General features: G+C 39.6%; 3 protein-coding genes across 3 annotated transcripts in view; all 3 read right to left on the bottom strand.

Annotated features, from left to right (window-relative positions):
• The window catches only part of n4bp3 (NEDD4 binding protein 3), a 31,050-nt gene extending 23,337 nt beyond the window's left edge, over positions 1-7,713 (bottom strand). The window contains exon 1 of the mRNA XM_042493981.1: positions 7,514-7,713. The gene's annotated coding sequence lies outside the window, so the exon portion shown is untranslated. The remainder of the gene's footprint in view (positions 1-7,513) is intronic.
• Positions 7,714-9,382: 1,669 nt separating this feature from the next.
• Positions 9,383-13,512, bottom strand: LOC121948517 (platelet-derived growth factor receptor-like protein). Its single transcript, XM_042493933.1, has 7 exons — positions 13,363-13,512; positions 11,938-12,104; positions 11,706-11,848; positions 11,436-11,587; positions 11,012-11,305; positions 10,059-10,198; positions 9,383-9,707 (listed from the first exon to the last, which is right to left on the bottom strand). The coding sequence occupies exons 1-7, from the start codon at positions 13,442-13,444 to the stop codon at positions 9,501-9,503; spliced, it is 1,185 nt and encodes a 394-aa protein (XP_042349867.1). The 5' UTR covers positions 13,445-13,512; the 3' UTR covers positions 9,383-9,500.
• Positions 13,513-15,824: 2,312 nt separating this feature from the next.
• LOC121947753 (cationic amino acid transporter 2-like) lies at positions 15,825-23,864 on the bottom strand. Its single transcript, XM_042492862.1, has 12 exons — positions 23,795-23,864; positions 21,528-21,901; positions 20,808-20,963; positions 20,558-20,723; positions 20,295-20,431; positions 19,261-19,483; positions 17,586-17,722; positions 17,388-17,490; positions 16,545-16,678; positions 16,234-16,400; positions 16,047-16,155; positions 15,825-15,958 (listed from the first exon to the last, which is right to left on the bottom strand). Exons 2-12 carry the CDS (start codon positions 21,895-21,897, stop codon positions 15,825-15,827), a joined length of 1,836 nt encoding a protein of 611 aa, XP_042348796.1. The 5' UTR covers positions 21,898-21,901; positions 23,795-23,864.
• Between the last annotated feature and the right edge of the window lie 1,066 nt (positions 23,865-24,930).

Here is a 24,930-nt window from a genome sequence, read left to right as displayed (position 1 = left end):
TGCATGTTTGTGTGTGTGTGTGTGTGTGTGTGTGCGCACGTGTGTGTGTGTGAGTGGATGGGAACATGGCGGCAGCAGGAGGAAGGAAAGGGCAAAGAGAGAATGTGGAGATCCACTGATGCAAATGCAAGGAGGAGGCTAGGGATGTCCTGATCCGAAACTTATTTACCTAGAAAATACAGCTACACAATGCACACTCAAGTACTTCCAAGGTATTAAAATCAATCCAGTGTATATGGTTGACAATTTAATATCTCTGCAATGCAATACAAGAAAAAATGTCTGCAGCCAAACAGCTACTTATGGGTTTTTTATTTTATTTTTACCACAAAGTAAACAACCTAAAAATAGGTTAGATGGCTCTTATTATAATTTCACTTACTGCAACATTTGTCGTTGTAAAATAACCAAGTAAAGAAACTAAAATGTCTTCAGAAATAGCTCTCAATGCCACTTAGTGCAGCATTTGTTTTTTCCCAATTCCACTTCAAAGTAGTGTTATAGCAGAACTCAGTCACGAAAAATATAAATCGGTCACAATTCCACTTATTGCAGCATTATAGTAAAACTAGTTGATGGAGAATGGACAACAAAAATTTCAACCAGTCAAAAACAATTAAAAAATGTGTTGATTGGGCCCCGATACCGTTCCTTCAGATCCAATTGGGACATCTCTAGCGGAAACCACAGAGAAGGCCAAGTAGGGGCCTGCGTACAGATACTGTACCTGTCTGATCAGTCAACTATACGAGACAACAACCCAAGCTAGACTCATTTCCTCTGCCTAAGCTCTTCTGGACAATAACATTACAGGAAGCAGCTATGGGAGGCATGGATGTCTGGCTCCTTAGAAATAACATTATCTCGGGTCAGACACCCAACTGAGCTCATCTGTCAGTTATTTTAGAAAAACATGACATGACATTTTCAAATTCTGACAGTAAGGATTTAAAAGAAGCAGCTAGCGGGACTGTCTGGGTTCACAGAGACAGATTTCACATAAGATAAACAAAAATGAACAACTTCAGAGTTGCATTCTTTAACGAATAGTCTGACATTTTCTGAAATTAGCTTTTTCATTGTCTTTCAAAGAGTTAGGCGAGAATATTGATGCCACCCTTGTGCCTGTATGGAAAATCTAAAGCTAGAATAAGCACGTTTTAGTTAAGCTTAACACAAAGACTGGGAAAGACAGGGGGAAACAGTTAAACAACAGTGTGAAGACAGGGGTGGGGGAAAGCTCAGCTCCTTTAGGTAGTCATGTTGCTAAATGCAGAGCGCCAGCAGAGAGTCATGACAGCAGAAAGGAACTTCCAGTGGAGAGTAGCAAAGTAGCAAATGTGTCTCTCTTTAATCTCATATTGCAAATTTTTGCAATGAATACAACAATGCAAGTTTCTGTGTAACGATTTTGATCAGATGACGGATTTTTAAAAAACATGAAAAATATATATTTATATCCTTTATTTAACCAGGTAAAAGACTCATCTCCTCATTTTCCAAGAGTGACCTGGCCAAAATACAGATTTGATTTGCAAAAGCCTTAAGTCTGCAGACAGGCAACCCAGGCATGGCATTATCTAAGCAGGGACGCCATTGAGAAGATACATGCATATATTAAACATCACCATAGTCAATCACAGGCTTTTTTTTCTTTCTGATTTCATGTAAAGGAACAGGATTCGACAGCAAACCAAAATAAGAGAGCGAACAGAGCTGCGGCTGCGTGGTCGACTGCTACTCGCACACGCAGATATAAATAAACAACATTGCCCACTCGCAGAGGAGGGCTTCGACTTGTGGCCTTTTGTTCTGCAACGCTACAACTCTTCAGACTAAATAACAGAGACAAGGGCCAAGTACTCTGCGTGCACACAATTCATCCCAACACACACACACACACACACACACACACCAATGCTGCTGATATCTATGGAAGGCAGATGAGTGCGGGTGCTCCTTCTTGGGAGATAAGCCCGATCAATAAAAACACAAGGAAACGATAAGGCTGGGCTGACTCACGGGTGGAAAGGCTACATTCGTTAACAAGACAATAGTCCCAGGATGAGATGCTGCCAGAGTTAGCGAGTGTTTCCGTGTGCCCTCTGAGATGGTGACATTTAGAGACAAAGGTCACAGCATGGGGTCTGTCCACCCGCCCACACTCTCAGACCTCTCCCCTCTGAAGGTCACAGGGTCCCTCTTGTCCCATGATGAAAAAACTATTGTTGAGCAGTCCGGTGGCGGGTCAACCAACCACGCAGCAATAACCCAGGAAATACTGGACTTTGCTATTGTTAGCTATGAAATATATGCCAGGTTCCTCTGGCAGCAGAAGAGATTTTGACTGATAGAAATGAGAATGTGGGCTGCTTAAGCTGTTTATTATGCCAAATCCACCCATGTATACTCACACATACATATATGATCAACTTGTTACCTTGCGCAAAGTTGTTTCTGAGTTCTGGCAGGTAACTAAGCTACATCTAAAATGAACATAGAAATCCAAGGTACACAATCATTATTATCATCTAATTTATGCAGTATACAGCAGGTATGATGGTTGCAGGAGGCGGACAGAGGCTTTACAATAAAGTGTATGGAGAGAGAGCTCTGACCAATTTGGATAAGACAAGGGAAGCAGAGAAAATGTACTACCATCTACATCAGACATCCCAGTTTGTTGCCAAAGGAAACTCCCACCTCTGTTTGCAAGCTGTCATATATCTGTGATGGTTGCATTCCAGCTGTTATTTTGTTATTTTAGTGCTTATGTAGACTTGGCTTTCCTGTTTTAACAAGCCTTATCTGCTGCTTCTTAAGACAGTGAAACACACACTTTGCCAATATCTACATTTGACCTGCAGGTATAAAAATACACCACCAAATTTATGTTGAAGTGTTTATAAATCTAATATTTTTATCAGTTAGGGGCAATGGAACAACCTGTAACTACAGACTGTGACATATTATCACCTTCTGAAGTTGTTACGGTTCACATGCAGGACTGGACTGTAAAACCAAAACAGTGAGATGACAAGTGCTAAATCGCTCCATAGAGCTGATCAGGACAGCAGACGTGGGTGATAACAACTCCATTCACATAGTCAACTGAGCAATTCTTGAGATAAAATGTATCATATTAATAATATATTCATACATGCTTTTATTATTATTATTATTATTTTATTATTAGTGCAGCTTCAAGGTGTCTTTAGGATGAGCATTTTCCTTTTTATTTACTAAGTTGTAGTTTTTTATCTTAGTTTGACCTTTGTCAATAGGAAATATCAGGAAGGGCAACATATAAACAAAGATATATCTTCAGCTATAAGGAAACACCTGTCACTTGGGGATAATGATTAACTTGGGTGTGTTGTCTGTTTTGGCACTTGGACTTAACTCTGCTCACCCTTGTGACCCTGCAACCTGACCAACAACTTATTTAAAATAAATCAGTGTTTTACTGAGGCTCACACAAGACTGAGGATCACTGCGTGTTTGTGTAGACTAGTTACAGTTAATGTGGTTAAACAGCTGATAAGGATTGCAGCGATATTTCAAGGTATAGTGTGATAAATGCAACTGGATAGAACATCTCACCTTTAGTTTAATTATTTGCAAAACGGAGACTCTTTGGTCATACTTCCATTAAAAATTGTTTCAAATCTTAATTATAGTGATAAAACATTTGTCAAAACAAAACTACTTCTCCTCTTCTCCTGTTTTTACTCTGTTAAGGGTCACTCTGACTGACAGTAACAATTCTGTAATACTGTGATACTGTGAAACCGCAATATTTTCTGTGACCGTTATCGTACAGTGAAAAATCTCAAACTGTTGCAACCCTACAACTGATCATGTAGTGCAGATATTTTCTGGCATTTACTTACACAGACACTTTCCTCTGATTCTACTTACAATAATGTCAGGCCAACCCACACCATCTACTGTGATCGCTATGAGCTAAACAGCCTTATATCTGACAGTGGCAGAATCTAGGCAAGCGGCCCTGCACGCCTGGCCAAGCCCCACAGTGATTTTCTTAACCTGGCCAGGCTTTAATCGCAGCGACAGACGGCCCTGAGAGTGGATCAGGCCAGCCACGGGCAGGGGGATGACCAAGGAGTGAAAGCTCTGAGTATAAGAGCACGACACTTTCTCCTTAGAGCGATCATGCATGGCCTGATCTATACAGAGTCTATGAGATGAGTGCGGACAGGAGGGAGAGAAAGAGGTAATAGGATAAGCCCAAGATTAGGAGCGAACAGTGAAAAAATGCAGAGAAAAGAGGAGGAGAATGAGAGGAAACAGAGTTCAGGGGAGACAGAGTGAGCACAGTGAGGGTAAGAAGGGCTGATTAGTGTTTGATTAGCTGACTGGCCTGAAGGGAAATGTCGACCAACACAGTGCCATTATGACCGAGCTCTCCCCGCTGCACCATCTGCTTGACTGTAGTATGCATGACTGACCTGCTGTGCACTTACACGCTACACCTAATAGAAAAAGAGAGAAAAGGTCTAATTGTGCTGCAGCTCACGGTGGTGATTTTGGATTTATGGTACTCTGAGAGGAAAAAAGTATTTAGTTGCACCTTTATTGAAGCTTTACGTCAGGACTGACAACATTACTGACATCATATTGTGGAAATATGGAGGTGTGGAGTTTCCTCAAAATCAATGTGCTTGATGAAGAAGAGTTTGTATCTTCCTCTCTTTAGGTTAGGCCACAACAAGCAAATGGTCAGTGTACATCTGAGCAATCAGCAGAATTAGTGTTTCATCAGCTGCTAGTGCTTTAAAGAGACACATGTATTCACACACACACACACACACACACGCAAACACACAGGGGAGTGTCAGCCTCCTGGGAGCACAAACAGCTGAACGAAGACATCACATCAGCTGTCTGGCTGATTCTGCTGAGAGAAGAGCAGCAAAGAGACAGACTGTGCTAATAGGCTGTCGTCAGAAAGCTCCCAATAAGCTTTTAGCCAACAGATGGGCTTTGCAGTATTGATAAAATCAAGCATCAGAATACTTAATGATCAAATATTTAAATATGGATAATGTAGCAATGATCAGTACACCTCTTACAAGACTTTTCTCCTTAAAGGTCCACTGTGTAGGATTTAGGGCAGAAATGGAATATAATATCATAAGTATGTTTTCATAAGTGTATAATCACCTGAAAATAAGAGTCACTGCATTTTTGTTGTTCTAGAGCAACTTTTTATATCTACATACAAAGCAGGTCCTCTTCCAGTTCGCCATGTTGTTTCTACAGTGGCCCAGAACAGACAAACCAACGGCTGGATCTGAGCTCTGAGTAAGGAAATATGCATTTCTGCTTGGCACGCAGGGGAAATTTGAGTTGGTTGCAATCTGCTAACTCACCACTAGATGCAACTAAATCCTAGACAAGACACCTTTGATGTCTCATAACTGTTCAAAATGATGACATCAGGACTTAATACGCTTTCTTCAAATTGCTGATTTAAAGTGACAGACGACCAAAAACTCCAAAAGTATTCATTCTTAAGTGACATTTGCTGTATTTGCTTGATAAATTTCCTAAAAAAATAATCATCAAAATGCAACACATTAGTTTTCTGAGTTGTAATTGGCTAAGCAGATAGATGCCAAAACTGTCGCAACAGGTGATTCACTATATTTTTATCCAACCTTAAATGGTCAGTTCACCCAAATCACAAAAACGACCACATTTTGTCAAATAACATGCAATGTGATCTCATCCCTACTCGTCGTATTTTGACATGCATCAGTTACCCCCACGATAAGGACACAAGGCGCAGCCTTTAGCATTTTATCTTACTGCAGAAGCGTTCTGCGGTCATGGGTTAGCAACAGTGCTACTTGATCAGGGTTGGGAAAAGATTGTGGTTGACTCACATAACAAATGACTTGTATGACAAAAAACCCTCAAAAGTTGACTTTTAGTTTCACACAGGACACAAACATCAGTCTCCTGGGTCAAAGTCCTGTGCTTATTGGACCCACTGTCCTCCCCTCCCACTCACCCGAAGCTGACAATCTCACTCTTTGTACTACTCCAGTTGCTCTTAGATCTATTAATAACACAGATAGATACACAGTTTGTTGAAAGCCTGGTGCATTTCGTTCAGACACTAAAGGGTGCCTTGTGCGTCTGATTCCGATGCGAAGGCCAAGCAGTGGTTTTGATGCCCTGCGAGTGAGACCAGGCTGCAACACTAGTGCATTAGTCATGCAGATAGTCCGTGTTGTTGAATCAGACTTTAGCAGCTTACATGGAATTTAACTTTTTTCCATTTTATTGTGTTGGTGCAGGAGTTCCTAACACAAGTTCATTAAGAAACAAGCAAATACAAAGAAATGAGCAAATGTAACTTTTGGGTGTGATGTGAACTGACTCTTAACTGTAATCTCACAGTCAATCCTGGCCACACACAACTCTAGCAACGTTGCACTATTTTTTTGCAGTTGATGATAAGGGAGAGCTGATTGCTAAATCCCATCTCTCAGTCACCTCTGTGTCATAAAGAAGTGGGAAGGATGAGATGGACAAGTGCATTTTTGTGAGGTGACTTTTACCCTAAACAATACTTAAGCTGTCTCAGTGATTGCCATGCAGAGATCAGTCATGCACATTCACACCAACAGAGACAGCAGTATATCACCCCACTATCACCTCTCTGAATTCTCCTATAATCCATTCCTAAATTACAGGAATGGTTACCACGCAATCTCCAACAACAGCTCACACATCTATTGTCTCTCTATTGTCAGACTGACTCCTTCACTTACGTCAGCACGCACCCACAACTACCAAACTCAAAGGACTCTTCTTGCAATGCTCCATGAGTCCTCAGGTCAGAGGTCACCTGTGGCCTCTGGTCTCCACGACAACAGTCTGGAAGTCCCCACGACTGGGCTGGTGTCTCCACCTCCACCCACACACACTCAGGCTCTCTCACACACAGAAACAGCTTTTGTCCCCAAACTCCTGTGCATTAAAGGAGACCCTGGAGTGTGAGCTTCAACCCAAACATTTACAGCCGTGCAGGCCAAACACTATTCAACACACTGCAGTGCAGACCACCATAGCTGCAAAGTGGCAGGAAATGAATGGCAAAAAAATCATCTATCAGTTTCCTTTCTCTCTCTCTCTCTCTCTCTCTCTCTCTCTCTCACACACACACACACACACACAGTGTCAGTTGCCAGGTCAACAGTGAAAACAAATTGTAAGGATTAACCCTGATTTAGGGACTAAAACTCCCTGATCCAGTGGAGAGCTGCACTGTGTCAGTGCTTCACGGGCTTTAATCTACACATTCAAGCATATTCTCAAGTCTATTTGTTTAAATCTAGTCTGCAGAAAGTTTTGAACATGCAATCATCATGCAAACCAATAAACCACACACAAACACCGACACAGATTCGGGCTGCAGCGCCGCATGTGCAGGAGGGACAGGATCACGAAAAGATTAAAAAAAAAATCTGGCGCTCACCATATTCTGCACGCAGGACATCTCTCGGACCAGCACTGGATACTCTGCTGCAGTTTGGTCTCTCGCTGGTTATATAATGAAGCAAACGGCGTTTACGTGGCTCCGCAGGATATTTTCCAGGAGTTTAGTGCGGAGCAGCAGACAGTGATCAGCCCGCTGGCGGAGTGCAGAGACAGAATGCTGGGACTGTCTCTTTTCCCTCTCGGAGGTTTGAACGGAGTGAGAGGAAACACGAGAGGCAGGGAAACATGTGCCTGTCCCCCCGGTGCCTGGACCGACACACTTCGGGTTGGGAAGGGGGACAACGCCATCTAGCGATCAGGCATGTAGGTGCGCCATATAAACAAACAAACAAATAAAAAAAAAAAAATCAAGAGAAACAATTTAACCAATTTAAAGGGTCCAGTTTAACCCTTTGAAACCAGGATCGACATCAGTTTTCTTGTGCTGCATTCAGATGCCTTTCTCAAGCTATTTAACCCTTTGAAACTTGCAATTTATTTGATCTCTGCAAATAAAAACTTGGGTAAAGAAAAGGCAATGACCAACTTGGCAAGAAATGTCCCCCAAATTGCAAAAAAATAGAAAAAGAAAATGACGGAAACTAGGGCGGGGGGTGAGTGGGAGGATTAATATCAAAAAAGAAAATGGGAAATGTCCAGAACAGTTTATATAGTATGATATAATAATGCTTATGTTAGATGTCATTTTCTTTTTTCTTTTTTTTTTTGTTTATTCATTTATTTTCAGGTAATTTTCTTGTAACTTTTCACTTTATTTGGGCCATGTTTTGTTAAGTTTCTATTTGCCTTTCACACATTTTTGAAAGTAATCAAACCAGTTGGCTCAGATTTCAGAGAGTTAACAGTTAAAAAATGAATAAAAATCTTTAACAACAAATAAACATGCATAAAATAACATTGTTACACAAAGAAATGATCATGCCTGGGGTACAGGTACACAGGGACAGGCGCATCTGTGTAGTAATCATGCTGTTTAATCAGCATCTTGATGTGCCACACCTGTCAGGTGGAGCGATTATCTTTGAGAAGCAGAAGTGCTCACTGACATGGATTTGAACAAATTTGTAACTATAATTTGAGAGAAATGTATCTATTGTGTGCTTAGTTTGTAACTTAAGACTTGTGAAAAATGGAAGCAAGAACAAAAGTGTTGCGTTTAAATTTTTGTTCAGTATATTTATTTTTCCTGTTACCTGTAATGTTATTTATCGTTTTTGCTTGGTGTGACCTGCTGGGTGTTTGCAATATCTGACATCATCATTGCAGATTATTTCTTGACAATGTAAGCAATGAACTGACTAACTGTTGCAAAAGTTTGACTTTTTTGTACAACTATAGCTCTCTATTAATGTAATAGTCAAAATTATGAGATGATTGTATTGTGAACATCACAACTTATTCATAATAATTAGCAACATCATTAATATATTTACAAACTTTAATATACTTTATCTATATATTAATGAAGTTAACCTCATAATAAATGTCTGAGAAAAATATTCTGCCTCATAATGATAATAATAATAATAACTATTATTATTATAATTATAAAATAATAATGATTCTGCTACTACTACTACTACTAATGACAATAATAATAATAATAATATCACGGCTGTTTTTCAATTTTTCAGTTTATGTTCTGTCTTTCGCAAAGTCATGCACAATAAGAAATATGTAGAAAAATACAAGGAACACAATGTGCTTATATGAAACTTTGAATACACAAGCTTAATGCACAACAATTTACATACATTCATCTAAACAATAAAATCTCTGCTACAATTGTAATGCTGCAATATGTTTCCACTACCCAGAGCAATAAAAGAAGAAGATGATGCTACGTTGTAATTATGTATTCATATGTGACAGACAGAATACTGTTGTGACAGAGCAAAATATTGCGCCTGTTCCCCACCCTCTCTCTTTCTCTCAACATATTGATATCATCCAGTTTTGATGGTTCATGGTTTCTTGGGTTTGGTTTTGGGTACTACTTTAACCGTAGTGGATGCTGATTTGGCTCCTTGCAGGTTCTGGGCGGTGCAGGTGTATGTTCCTTGGTCCACGTCCCTGACCTCGTCCACCAGGAGAACAGACTGAGAATGCTGTTGAGCTGCTCCTCCACCGTCTGGACTGGTGCTGTCCTGTGTGTACAGAGGCCTTCCAATCTGCAAGCAGAGCAGGTGATCCACTCAGTTTGGATACAAACACATACCATAAAGCATGGGAGAAATGTAACCTCTTTACAATAAGTCAACAAACCAGCAGCTAAAAAGTTAATAAATCACTAACAGATAGTTATAGGCATGGATGCTCTGCAGGCCATAGGTTGGATGCCTCTTAATTAATAATGAGCTACATACAAATTAAGCTATATGACACAGGATGTATACCAGTGACACAGATCTTTCACTTACTTTGTCAAACAACCAACCTTAAAACCTACAGTACAGGAAGTCTGCTATATTATACAGTATTTTTTAAAAAGTGATAATTCGTCCTCTCCTTGAGTATCTGACCTCTTGTCCTGGGTATTCCCAGGTGAACTCCACCACCACGTCACGTTCCCCCACTACAGAGCAGCTGATACGCAGATTATCCCCCATAGCCACAGAGCTTGATGAGGCCTGGATCACTGGAGCAGGAGGGGCCATAGGGTCTGATGGCAATATGGAATATAAGTGAATGATGTAAGTGACAAATAACAAATCGCATATTTAACAGTAACTTGCATTAGTCAAGATAATGAAACTGGGTTTTTATCAGGCCTTTTTCCGTTTGGAGTTTGCATGTTCTGCCTGTCATGTCTGATTTCCCCCTGCAATCTCAAGCATGCACAGTGCAAAGTGCAAAAAAAGCAGTGACAATAATAATGCTGCAATTACAAGAATTCTACACACAGTTTTTCTTATTGGTAAATCATTTGTCAGGCCTTTTTTGATTCATCATTTAGTGATGTACCATATAAAAATAATGACTGGTTGTAAAACAAAAGTACAACTAGAAAAGGCAATATGTTCTGAAAACACTGCTGATATTTTGCAATTAAATGTGTAAAGGTATACTGTGAAGGATTTTCAAAAAATGTATCAATCATCACCAGTTGAAGCAAAAGTCTTGAGAGACATTAGAGCCTATTCTATTGTATGAACTGAAAAATTATTTAAGTTGAAGTGCAAGAACCAAATACAGTTGAGTGTTGTTCAAAACGTAAAGACCTGAGACCTGAAAGGATGTGAAATAATGTGAAATCCTTGAAAGGAGTTTAAATTTCAGTTTTTTGTTTGGACATGAAGTGAAATACATGAAGTATACAAAACAAAAAAGCAAAAAAAAGGACAATGGTTCATTTACTTGAACACAGTATTTTTTTTGCCTTCCTATCTGTTGCATGCTTGGAGAGTCTTAGTCCCTGATCACCAGGCAACAAATAAATTCACAATTGAATGGACAACTTGGTGGCAGCACTCACAGTTGACATAGATGAGCATGTACTTAGTGGAGCTCTGCCTCAGGTTGCCCAGACTGGCGACACAGTACAAGGCTCCAGCATGATAAGGCCGCGGTCGATGAATGGTGAAGCCTTTCCTGACGTCAAAGGAGATGTCCATCCCATCCACTGCCACCTCCACTGGTGGATACTCACGGTGCAGAGTCACTTTAACCTCAGGTGACGTCACCTGGCAGGGGAGGAGTGTCGGCCAGTTGGTTCTCAGCTGAATGACCTCGTAGTAGTCAGATGTTGGAACAAATAGCTCTTGTGGGTCTGGTTAACACAATAAAAAGATATGGCAGATCAATGATAAGATAACGTTTTAAAAGGCTTCATATCATACTGGTGGTGAAATAATTCAAAGGCCAGCAGAGAAGTGCACTCTTAAGTTTATTGATTGTACCGGGAAAGAAGACGAAGACTTTGACAGCTTTGTCGTACTCCTTCCTGCAGTCTGCGTCTTCACAATACATAGGGTAACAGGTGTACTCCCCTGTGTCTGCACCAGTGGTGTTGACTAATGTCAGGACGCCATATCGATCTTGTTGGATGATTCTGCAGAGCCAGAAAAGGATTAAGACAGAGACCATCCAGACTCTAAAGCAGATTTTATCAGTTTGCTATTAGAAGAATAAACCATGCATAATAAAGACTCATTGACCACGTAACTTACCTGAGCCTCCCATCATCGTCCTCCTCCAAGTATGTGGGGACACTCCACTGCACAGGTTTGCCCCTGCACCTCAGCTCCAGAGTGTCTCCTGTCTGCACACTTATGGTCTCACCCACCCTCTTAAACTTCCCTCGGTTTAGCACCTTTGTGGGTCACATATATAATCACACAGTTGTGCACAGATTCCTTGAGATTGAATACATTAATATTTTCTGTGTAATAGATGGAATACCTGTGTGAGGAGGCTCTGTGATGCAGCTGCAGGTGTAGCTTTGATCTTAGGTTTGGCTGTTACAGCTCTGGGCTCTTTATTTGTTGATTTCCCAAGTTTTGGTTTGCTTGTCTTGGGCTTCCTCGAAGGAGTGGTCCTCTTTTCTTGGGCGTCTTTTTGACAATAAGCTACATAGTATACAGAGCACATAATGCACCCAATAGTTCACAAATATACACGGAGCAATAATTTAAATGCCACACTTTTGTATTTGCTCCCATTTTCGCAGGTTTAAGTTAAAGATCAAAGACTTTTTTCATGCACTTGATAAACTTCTTTCAAATTTTGGGTGCAAATTAATTCAAATCTGTGTCAGTGAGCATTTCCATCCACCTGACAGGTGTGGCATATCAAGATGTTGATTAAACAGCATCGTTACAACACAAGTGCGCCTTGGGTTGGTCACAATAAAAGGCCAATCTAAAATGTGCAGTTTGATCATACAACACACATATGCCACATACATCCCAAGTTATGTCCATCAGAGCTGTTACCCAAGAACTGAATGGTCATTTCACAACCTTAAACAGTCTCCAGTGTTGTTTGCCTGAATTTGGCATGCAATGGGCCTCAGAACCATACAATTTAGTTATGATGTCGAACTCTCAGGTCAAGACCCTGGTGAGGATGATGACCATGCTTATGAGCTTCCCTGAGACTGTTTTTGGCAGTTTGTGCAGAAAGTCTTCTGTTGTGCACACTAGTTGTTGCATCAGCTGTTTGGGTGGCCTGTCTCAGACAGTTTTGCAGGTGAAGATGCTAGATGTGGCCACCCTGAACTGGTGTGGCTACACATCTGTGATTGTGAGGATGTACTGCCAAATTCAAGAAAACAACATTGGAGATATCTTATGGTAGAACATTCAGTTTTTGGGCAACAGCTCTTGTGGACACTCCTGCAGTCAGCATGCCAATGGCACACTCCCTCAAAACTTGGGACGTATGTGGCATTTTTCTGTGATCAAACTGCACATTTAAGACGGGCCTTTTATTGTGATCATCCCGAGGCACACATGCATAGTAATGATGCTGATCAATTAGCATCTAAATATGCCACATCTGTAAGGTGGGTGGGTTACCTTGAAATAGGAGAAGTGTTCACTAACATGGATTTTTAACAATTTAGAGAACAAATTTGAGAGAAATATTTCTACGGACTATATGAAAAACATCTTACATCTTTAACTTAAAAACATGGGGGGAAAAACAAAATTGCTGCAAATGTTTGTTCAGTATACATACAGGTTAGTGTTTAATGTGAAGTGAGTGACAAGTTGTTAATATCTTGGAAGAAATGCTGTGTCATGCAACAGAAATCTCCCCTCTTTAGTGTTTCCAGGAACACATGTTCACAAAACTCCTCAGCGAATGAATAAAGTCACTCACCTAACTCGAAGATTAAAGCACAAAAAAGGAGAGCGCTCAGCACCAGCCTCCACTTTGATCCAAACAAGTTCACCAAAGGCATGATTGATCAGTGGAGTTAAATCAAAGTGTTCTGTGGATTGTTAGTTCATGCGGTTCAACGCAGAGAATGCACTGCAGAAACCAGAGAGAAGAGGAGGAGGGCAGTGCTTGCAAAGTGAGTGGTCAGCTGTTTACCAGAATCACACAAATTCCTCCTCCTGAGAGTGGCATTAGTACCCCAAATTCCTCCTCACAAGCTCAATGGAGGCTTTCAAGCCTGTCCGGACCAATGAGAGTACAGAGGCAGAGGCCCCTGCGTGTGGAATCGCACAGCCTGTTTGCTTAGCTGCTGGACTGGAAGTGTGCAAGCAGCATGAGTCTGGCCCTTCGGGACACACCACACAGCCTGAGACTGTGGCAAGGATATTAAAAGCATTTGGTGCCCAGTAAACCTTTTGTCCTACTTTTACTAATTGTTTTTCCACTGCTGAAACTAATCACAGGCTTGATCACCTTAGAACACTATCCTCACAAAAATCATGAATGAAAAATAATGATCAATTTAGCTTCAGTGGTAGATATTTATCATTCATTCATTATCAGATATTTACCTGTTTGTCTATTGGGAAAAGCATACAGCTTTTAAATGTGTTGGTGTTTTATGTAATGCATCAAAGAGACTGGGAGCTTTGAAACACTAACATGATTTTAAAAAATCTGATAAAGCATGATTTTAAAGTGGAAATCCATAAAAAAAAAACAAAAAAACCTGCTGTGCAGATTTTGAAGTACGGAAGAGGATTAGCACCACAGGTCACCAGTTCATGTGAAGAGGCATAACCTGGTCTCCAGGAACACTATTCAAATAGATCCTGGGTGGCTCCATAAGCATTTTCCTCATAGACCACCACTGTAAAAGACATGTCTGTGAAACTGGTTACAGGACAACTCGAACTACAAAGTAAATCATGACTATTTATATTATTATTATCTTTATGCTTTAGTTTTGCAAAATTTAAAATATCTGTGAGATCATCACAATGTAAAGTCTATGAGCCGAGTGGGAACTCCTGGGTGGATCCTGGCGGAGCACTCCTGCACACTCCTTGCTGCATACTCCAAATGTAAATCCAGAAGTTAGAACCTTTTTTGTTATGTGTGATGAGTGTTTGTACTATATCTCCCGAATTACTGGCTATTGTTAGCCCCAGAGGCTTTATTGTCAGACAGATGGCTGATGGGTTTTGAGATTTGGGCTATACTGTATGTGAAATATTTATTGAGTTGAATCTGTTTACTGGGTTTCAGGTCTGAACACTGAAATTAAAACTTTGATTTTTGACTTCATTCACAGAATTCTGACTTTACTCAAAACTTGAGGAAATTTCACATGTGGCCCTAATCTTCTTCCACAGTAAAGCCCTCTTAGAAAAGATTTTAGGCTACAGTTTAAACATAAACTTAACTTGAGAACATCTCTTTACTACTAATTCTCCTTGGTGGAATTACATATTTCCAAAGAGGAAAAAAAATCAAGGTTTTACATAATTGATTAAATCCAAAGCATGCTGAACCCAGTGAGAACAATGTAAACCTCTCCTCCTGAATGACTAGCTTAGCCACAATGTTGAACATGACACAGGTAAGCTGTTGTGAAAGGTCCTTTTGTTCTCAGTGAAATATGGGTAGTAAGCCGTCTCTGGCTTTATATCCAAGATTGCGAGTGGAACTGAACTTTCTCAGCATGCCCTGCAGAAAATGAACTCCAGATTGTAGCCATCTTGAAAACTGAATTCTTTAAAAAATTAAGGCAAACATTTACAATATTTAATTAGAAATCATGTACAGTTTCTGTATTTACACTTTAACACAATAAATGATTGAAGCTGAATCTTTAAACAGAAAAAATATGACATTTTGTAAGATTTTCCATATCTACATAGTACATACTTTTGTACAGTCCAACTCCATATTTTGATATGTAAAAAAAAACCCACAACTGTCTTGTTATTCAAAATCATAATTAGAATTGCATACAATTACATTTCTATATTTTACAGATGATATGAAAAGTGTAAACTTTTTATTAAAGTGTAATAAAATAGCAATTATCGACAGAAAATGTTTGAGCCCTTTTTTCTTTTTAAACACGGGTGTATACTACTTTGACAGTAGATTTAGAGGCTCCAGAACTCACAATGCTATGGGCAACATTTACAGGTCCAAAAATATGTCAGTTCAATTTTGGCAATGAGAATATTTAGATAAATTACAAACTCCATTATAATGTGGAGTAGACATCAGTCCATCTGTCCACTTGTCTACAGATATTCAACACTGCAGGAACAGAACAGCATTGCTCCAAGTAAAACAGTAGTTACACACTTAAAGCAGTCACTCACTGTATCATTTCAATCGTTTTCTCTCTGCCACAGCTGAGCTCAGAACTTTTCTTCTTTAATGGTGTCCTTGTTGACTGTTTTGCCACTGACAGTTTCGATTTTCATCTCTTTAGCCTTGAGACGCTGCCTCTGAACACTGTTACGCACACCGTAACCAAAGTAGATGATTAAACCTGGAGAGCGAGGAAAGAGAATCACCGAAGTTCAGCATGTAATTTGACAAAAGCACCCTAAACTTTCCAAGCAGAAAAATGCTCTTACCCACTGACATCCAAACAGCATATCGTATCCATGTATCTTTACTTAACTGGACCATCAGGTAGACGTTGATGAATGTGCTCACTAATGGCAGAGCAGGGAGAAAAGGCACCTGTGAACAGAAAATAGAAGATGTAAAAGGATTTTCTTGATGTTTTTGGAATTTAGTCAGATTAGTCAGATTTCTCACCATGAAAGATGCCTTGGATGCATTTTGTGGGTGCCTCCAGATTAAGAAAGTGTTAAACAGCACTATGGCGGCAAGGATGCAGACAACCACCAGGCTCCATACTTCCAAATTTGCCAGAGCATCTATGGCCTCGGTCAGGATAGTACACAGTGCAACCAAACATGCAACTACAGAAAAACAAAAGACGAATCAGTTGAAGGAACCGAGAGACAAAGACATTTTCAAAAGCAAAGAAACTGGTGGTAAAAAAAAAGGTGCTAGAGTGCTTAAGAAATACACAAGCCACCAGTGATTTACTTTGTTGTACTTACCAGAGAATATAGTCAAAGTTGTGACTCTTCTCGAGGTGGTTGAATTGGGAGTTGATGGAGGTGTCAGGAAGCTGAACCTGGTGTTTGATTCTATGATCTGTAGGTCTGAGTCTTCATCTGGACCCACCTGGTACCTTGATTGCGAAAAAAAACAGAAATATTTCACATAAATTAAGTTTCCTAAGCATATACAGATGTCACAAGAACAAATGTTTTGTATGAAGTCGATGGTAAAATTCGGACAATATGATGCCGCAGGTTTTTCTCAAGTACCGTACGTAGGTACCTAGGATACAATTAAACTAGTGAAAATGTGGTGGTATCTTGTGAAACTAGATATCAAAGGCATCCATTGGTACCAATCATGATGGCATTGCTTGTTGGGAGGGGGGCTAAATAATAGCCCAAAGTTAGGCTGAAATTTGGGAAAGTTAAAAATGGCATGCCGATTTTCAGAGGGGTTCCTTAAACTCGCAGCTCAAGATAACAGGGTGAAAATAGGGTCTATGGATAACTTGAATAGGCTTGTTCCCAGTAAATGTTATATAGATTCTCATAGAAAGACAAATATACAGCAAGTAGTTTGTATTTGAGGCCGATTAATAGGAATTTATAATGAATTTGTGAAAAAAAGTCTGCAAATGGTATTGTCAAACATTTCAGACGAAAGGAGAAAACACTTTCAACTGGTTTCCTTTTGTTATTTAAATGGTAACATTTAATTGGGAATTATGAGTCTTCGAATTACTGTTTAGTACTGGTATCAACAACAAAGTTTCTGATATTGTGACATGCCTACTTTGTAAAGCACAGTGGGAGAAGGAGCAGAAAAAATAAGTATACCTTAGTATTAAGATGCATATGGCCACAAGTGTGTAAGCAAACAGAGTGCCGATGGACATCATTTCCACCAAGGCTTCTAGGTCAAACAGCAGAGCCATGATGGCTAAAGATGACAAACAGGGGAAATGGAGTTACCTCAGTGCCATACACTTCACTACATGAATATTATAAGCTGACGAACAGCTAGAACATCTGTACCTGCCACCATTCCAGACGATATGGTAGCTATAGCAGGACTGCCCTTGGAAGTGACTTTGGTCAGGGGTTGGAAAAGCAGGCCGTCTCTTGCCATGGCAAACAGCACTCGGGGCATTGGGAACATCGAGCCCAGCAGGCTAGAGAGACAAACAGGATCAGTCAAAAACCATCAAAATGCTTTTAGAACCAGGTCAGCTCCACTTATCTTTAATTTAGGGGCAAAAAAAAAAAAAATTCCTCACAACATCTCGGGCAAATTTGTCAGTCTTTCCCCTAAATTTCTTTTCTGGCAAACTGCCTTAAACTATGCAGTGGAAAATAGTCGGTGATGATGCTAATGATATATAAGACCCTACCCTTTCCTAATTTAATAAAGTCGAATTGCATTTAAAGAAATGCCATCTTGTTAGATTTAAGGTGGTGACCTTGATGCAAAACAATGTATTGTATTATTTTGTTGTTGTCATTCAGGGTCATTTCTCTCTCCTAGACGGATGTCCTGGATAAAATAATGTTGTATTTTTTAATGATGTATGTCTCATTGTATTTCATCTTGCCAGACAAACATAAAAAACAACACTTTTGGCAGCCACACTGGTAGTATAAGCTCTTCTGCTACAGTAGTTTCCAAAAGAAGCACTATTAGTTTCTGTCTAATCTAAGATGCAACAGTATAACCTCTGATCATGACAGATTTAGGTCTGAATATGCCGTGTGTTTATCAGTTTTATAGTTGACAGTTAATATTTTTCTTTAAACTCACAAAAACTTACTTTACATTCTGACACTTAACATATGAAACATAACAGGCTGTAATTATCTCAAGCTACGCCAAGTGAGCAACCTGTTGGCTTTGCACACCATGCAGCAGCTTTGGATGCTTTCCAGGTTTTGTGTGAAGGTGATTTTCTGCGTAAAAATTGCTGCAGAGCACATTTTGAGAAGAGTACATAATGGTAGAGATTAAAAAACTGAGCCATCTGATTTCTCATTTGTACATACTGAGTTGGTAAGCATCAAATATTTAATGCAGGCTAAATACAGACTAAAGATGTTAACATTTGAATAAAATGAATCTGTGGGTAATCAAACTTTGATAAAAAGATCAAGTCTACAACCAGAGTAGCAGCTCTTTGAGGCTGTGATTACACACGGCGATGCTTTGAACTAATGACAGCATGCTAATATGCTCACAATGACAATTATTACATGCCTATGTTAAGCAGGTGTAATGTTTACTATGCTCACCATCTTAGTTAAGTGTTAGTATTCAGACTTTTGCCCACTTTAAGTGCAGCTGAGGCTCATGGAAATGTCATTAGATCATAAACCAGAGTATTGGACAAGGTGTTATTTCAGTTCATCCTCTGGAGCATACGAACATTTGTATGACATTTCATAATGATATTTTCAATAGTTGTGGAAATATTTCACTCAAACCATTAATGTGGACCTCAAGATGGCACAACAGGACAGAATCATTACAATACATCCTCTGGGAACCACGAATGTCTGTACCACATTTTATGGCAATCAATCCAATAGTTATTGAAATGTTGTAGTCTGTGACAAAGTGGTGGAATGACTAAAGGACACTGTTGCTAGCATGGTTAAATAAAGGTAAAAAATGTTATAACATCACATGACCTTGCATGTACTGCCAATATTTTCTTACCTAGTGGACAAGGCACAGAGCGAACCCACAGCCACAACGTATTTGGCGGGAGCCCAGCCAATGTAGTCAAAGGCCACTGGCAGGGGACTTTTTTCATTGAGCTCGTAGTAGGGCATCATGAGGGTGAGCGCAGCAGACACAGCAAAGTAGGCCAGGAAACAGATAAGTAGTGAGGCCACAATACCCAGAGGGACAGACTTCTGGGGGTTCTTCACCTCCTCACCTACAAGGAAACACACAAAGAAGTCAGTGATACTTTTCATTATGTTTCTCCTTCAGTTGTTTGGAGTTTTGTAAAATTTAAAAAGTAATATCCTATCAATTTAACAAAACCTGTGAGCATTTGATACCCATCTTGGAGAAAGCTTTATGCCACATCTCATAACCTTCATCAGATGTAGTTTTATGAGGCCACTAGTTTAGCAGAGCTAGTTGTGTGTGTAGAGTTATATAACTGTATCTCAATCCAGATTTGTAAATGTGTAAAAGAGATTTGTTAATGTGAATGGAAATCTAAGGTATTTTCAGAATGAGTTAATGCATAATAAGATGTATAAATGTGCAATTTCATTTTTTTTCTTTTTGCATGGTTTCCATTTTTGTGCAACTTTCTTTTTCTTTTTGATTTTCTTGTTCATATTATTTTCTTTTTTGCTTGATTTACTTTGTGTGATTTTTTGCTTGCTTTCCTTTTTTGTTTTTTTGCATGATTTTGGGTATTTTTTTGCACAATTTTCTTTTTTGCCAGATTTTATTTGCATGATTATTCATTGTTGTGTGATTTTGAATTTTGTGAATTTCTTTTTTGTGTAGTTTTCTGTTTTTTAAGAATTTCTATTTTACTGGATTTTTTGTGCATGATTTTCTTTTTTGTGTTACTTTTTTATGCATATTTAATTAGCATTGTTGGAGAGTTCCTGGGGCCTATAATTTTCATTTTCAAAGATTGCGTCTTTGTAGTTGTTGCGCACATGATAGGAATAAAGAGCTTGAACTTGATGAAATACTGATAAAGAGAGATGTTGTTCTCTTGCCTGTTGTAGCGATGCAGTCAAATCCAACAAAAGCGTAGAAACATGTTGCAGCTCCGGCCACCGTTCCACCAAGGCCATAGGGGAAAAATCCTCCCACTCCATACAAACTTGTCACGTTGACAGTAGAGCTCAAGTTGCTGCAGTGGGTGAAAGAGCATTATTTTATGTTTTTTTTACACTGAGATAACCAGGAGAGCCATTCTACTTGTATTTATGTTATACAGAATCTTGAACAGACAGTATATATTGCTCTTTGATATTACTTGAATTCTGCTGTGGCGTTTATCAGAGCCTCTTCACTGATTTGCCAGTTGGAGAGATCGCCTTTGATGAATCCAGAGATGGCCACAAACAGCAGCACTAGGATGTTGATCGCTGTGAAGATCTTGTTGATTGTCGTTGACTCTTTCACTCCAAATGCCAGGACACCTTAATGGAAAACATGACAAATGTAAATTTTTTCATGTGCATCGCAGCCACCACCATAACAACACCAGTTTCCTTATTGTGTACCTGACAGTATCAAGATGAGAACAGTAGCAAAGACATCTGGGTAAGGTGCCAGACCAGCGAGGCCCATGGCTGCATGTTTTTCAAAGTACTTTGATATGACGCCGCCTATGAGGTCATCAAATGTCCCGCTCCATGCCAAAGCAACACTGGATGTCCCTGAGCAGATAATAAGAGAAACATGCAATAAACCAATCAGCCTGAGTCACCCTGATAATTGTAGTCATAAACATGAAATACTGATTGTGACAGTTTTGCGTTTTTTACACTTCATGACTCAGTTATTTTAAAAGACACTCCTAGTTTGTGGGGTTAATGATACATAAGCAATTAATTTAACAGGTGGTGTGAAAAGCAATTTTAGTGGGAAAGAAACCCCCCAAAACCTTCACTGTTGAATGAGCTATTAAGAATCTGCTTGCAGAGCAGATGAGAGGTCACAGAGCATTTGAAAGTCTCATGTTGATGGTTGATCATTTATGGGTTTTACTATGAGACAAACATGTTACATAAGAGGTAAATCTGTTATTCAGAGGATGTAAATCACAAGTTTGAAAAGGAGATTATTAGCACAACAGAGATTAAAAAGAAAATATTTTTTTAGCTGTACGTTTTTGCTGTATGCAAGCAACTATTTTATTCACAATATAAGAGGACAATAATCTACATGATAATCTATCGTTATTGATAATGTATGAAACAAGTCTGATGTATCACACTTGCCTATGATGTAGGAGAGTAACAGATTCCATCCAGTGATAAAAGCCAGCAGCTCTCCAACAGTCACATAGCTGTAAAGGTATGCTGAGCCCGTTTTAGGAACCCGGGACCCAAACTCTGCATAGCACAGCCCAGCGAATATAGATGCCAGGGCGGCGATGAAGAAGGAGAGGATGATGCTGGGTCCAGCTGTGTCTCTGGCCACCTCCCCAGACAGGACGTAGACCCCGGCCCCCAGGGTGCTGCCCACACCGAGGGCCACCAGATCCAGAGTGGTTAGGCATCGGTTAAACGTAGACTTCTCCCCCTCTGGCTCCAGGGGCTTCCTCCGAGACAGGCTCACCAGAAAGGACTTCACTCCACCGCACGGCATGCTTCTTTGGGTTTGGATCAGGACGCAAAATGTGGGAGTTACAGAGGAAGAGACAGGTGGGAATGCAGGTGATATTATGGAGAAAGAGTGAAAGAAGGAGTGAGGGGATAGGAGAGGAGTGGGAAGGAAAGGGCGGATCAGTGGACCTTTCAGTGAATAATTGTCAGGTCAACACCACAGCAGAACAGTTCCTCTTCAAAGAAACACAACTGTTAATGGAACAGTTGTCTAAGAAACTATTATTTTCTTAAAAAACACTCAGATTAAGGCATCAAAGAAATCCTGTAAACCCTAGAGACTTGGGAACATTACATTTAGTTAAAGATGAATTGTGATTATATTTTTAAAAAGTAGCTCAAATGCTCTGCTAACATCTCCCCTAATTTACATTAAGGACAGAAGAATCCACTCACCTCTCTTGTGTAATCCCTTGCCCTACAGGTGTGCTTTAAAGAGACAATTAATAGGATCCGTCATTCACCTAAATCACATTTATTCTTTTATACATGCCCCTCTTTATCACCCCACTGATATGGTATTGCTGATGCCTGGACTTTTCACTGCTGCCCACAGCACACAAGCAACGCCCTGCTCGAGAAGTGCACTTTACTCAACCTTCAATTACTTACACAATTACTTCCTTGAATATATATCAGGAAAGTAGATTAATTTAGAATTAGTTCTCCCCCTGGCAATGATAAAAAAAAAGATTTTCTAAATTGTGAAGTGTGAGCAGTATCATGTTAGAGATATAATGTCTCTTCTCACATTGATTCAGTTTAAAACACCTGTGTTGTTTTGCTTTTTTTGCATAAAAATGCATTTTTAATTTTCTTTACTTTTTTTATGATGACTGTTTTTTTTTGTAACTTCTGAAACAAAAGTGATTTAGTTATTTGATCCATATTTATAATATATGACACAACAGGGATGAAAGAAATTAAAAGAAGTATATTAAAAAACCTCTAAGGAAATTAAACAGATTTTTTTTTTTTTTAATTTATGTGACTCTCCTTTATGTAACTCTTGCTTGTAATGTAAGTGAAAGCTATGGCTTTTTTTAATCTTGCTTCAAGATAATCCAAGACTTTAAAGGTACACATTTGTCTACGACTTTGGATTTTGTCCTTCACGAAAAGGAACCAATAAAAAAATGCCACGTCTGTTTGTAGCAACATTACAACCTGAGAAAAACTCCTTGCGACTCTCTGATTTAATCATACATGGTTATTTTTTCAGACAATACGTGACACTCCTCCCCTAACTGCACTTTATGTTCTCAAAGTGTGTTTACATGCATATGTTGCTTCAAGGTTTTATGGCCTGTGACCTTATCATTGCAGCTATGTTACAGTTTTCCTGTTGGCTTTATAGGAGCTATGTCCCCGTCTCCACCTGGAGGTGTGAGCCTGCCAGACTAACAGCCCAGAGAGTTAATGAAACAGAGGAGGACAAAGAAGCTTTCATGGCTTATGCATGCAGCAGGCTGCACACTTTGAAAGGTAGCTTTTGCCTTCTCATCTCCCATCAGGGGATTTCGGCTCGCCTAATCCCTCCTGGCATCTAACTCAGCAGGCAGGAGGCGAGTGAGAAGGAAGCCAGTGTGGACGCTCTGACTACCTTTGACCAGACTTTAAGCTTCCTATCTGCATATCTCACAGGTTGAGATACCATTTCCAGAGGAACAATTGGGGTAATGCTTAACTAAATAACAGCTACTATGCATTGCATATGATGTGCAGCTTTATGATCAGTCCACTGTGCAATTAAAGAAACATCTCAGATGTTACGGAGAAATATTGCAGTGCAGCATTCACAGAAGTTAAAAGCAGAGGTCAGTGATCTGAATCTGACTTGCTGATAGGAATTTCATTCAGTAGATACACAAGTTCTTTACCTTGTCTTCAGTCCCACGAGGCGTGACTGTTGACTGTGTGGTGAAAACAGCAAGCAAAAATATCCGTGCTGTTGACTTGGATGAAGGAAACATGATTTTTACTGCGATATATACAAGACTGGCCTGTGTGACCCTCCCACTCAATGGAATTACTTACAAAGTAGCCTTTCTCACTCCCGACCAGTTTGGATCATAATGTGCTCATTATTGCATGGAAGGCACAGGGTGAGAATTGTGAACAGAAAATCCCATTCAGAATGTCAAAAATGCTTTTGTGTTCACTTCATTTGTTGTTTTGTTGTGTTTTCATTCCCTTTTTTTTTTTAAATTTGTGAATTTGTGCAGAAGATAAATAGATTTTTAGCGACATAACCTGTTTTGGGGGAAAAAAGTGGGAAATAAAGGAAAATAAATATGTAGATACAATCAAAACGTTTATTAATAATAGTATTTAGTTTTAAATACATAATAAACCTTAAAATCTGCAAATAATGCTAATTTTTATTAACATTACTATGCCCTTGGGGATAGTTCTGAGTTGTTTGTAACAGATTACATTTAGGCTGGCATTTTGCAGTTTTTCCCTGTTCTGCCTAATGTAGCTACAGGTAGGTTGTCGTGATCAGTGTGCAATGCATTTTCAGAGCTGAAGAGGTCAGCATACAACATTTCATCAGTGGTGCCTCCCACCTCTATCTACTTTTACCTCATATGGTCCCCTTTTACTCTCCACACTGGTCGTGGGAACATTTAAGAAGCCAAGGACATAAGAATAAAGAAACAAGTCAGAAACAACCACATTCCTCCTGATTTACTGATCTGTTCAAACATGATTAAAAAGTGTCCTTCCTGTTTATGCAGTAAGCTGAGGTCATGTGATGTCAGGGAACCACTGATAGAAACCATTAAAGCTAGACACTGAGATCAGCTTCCAGTCAGGATGAAACTCACTGAGTCATGCTCCTGAGTCATGTGTGGCACTCTCTCATGGTCTCATCTGCCACCAAGAATTAATGCAACAAAACTGCATGAAACATCACAGGGGGTATTCACGCAAGGCGTAAATCTCTGGGCGTTTAAAGTTCAAAAGAAGTTTGTATCAATGTCCTTCCATCATCCCCATTCCTCCCATCAGA

This window comes from Plectropomus leopardus, chromosome 9 (genome assembly GCF_008729295.1).
Source record: "Plectropomus leopardus isolate mb chromosome 9, YSFRI_Pleo_2.0, whole genome shotgun sequence".
Lineage (NCBI taxonomy): Eukaryota > Metazoa > Chordata > Actinopteri > Perciformes > Serranidae > Plectropomus > Plectropomus leopardus.
This window is presented reverse-complemented; position numbering and strand designations above follow the sequence as displayed.

Excerpts from the sequence above, each read along its gene's own strand:
- LOC121948517 (XM_042493933.1), bottom strand. The coding sequence starts at position 13,444 with ATGCCTTTGGTGAACTTGTTTGGATCAAAGTGGAGGCTGGTGCTGAGC. Across the intron at positions 12,105-13,362 it reads TGCTTTAATCTTCGAGTTAG|CTTATTGTCAAAAAGACGCC; the intron begins GTGAGTGACTTT and ends TATACTATGTAG. Across the intron at positions 11,849-11,937 it reads CACAGAGCCTCCTCACACAG|GTGCTAAACCGAGGGAAGTT; the intron begins GTATTCCATCTA and ends TGACCCACAAAG.
- LOC121947753 (XM_042492862.1), bottom strand. The coding sequence starts at position 21,897 with ATGCCGTGCGGTGGAGTGAAGTCCTTTCTGGTGAGCCTGTCTCGGAGG. Across the intron at positions 19,484-20,294 it reads TGACTGCATCGCTACAACAG|GTGAGGAGGTGAAGAACCCC; the intron begins GCAAGAGAACAA and ends GTTTCCTTGTAG. Across the intron at positions 16,156-16,233 it reads CATCCAAGGCATCTTTCATG|GTGCCTTTTCTCCCTGCTCT; the intron begins GTGAGAAATCTG and ends TTCTGTTCACAG.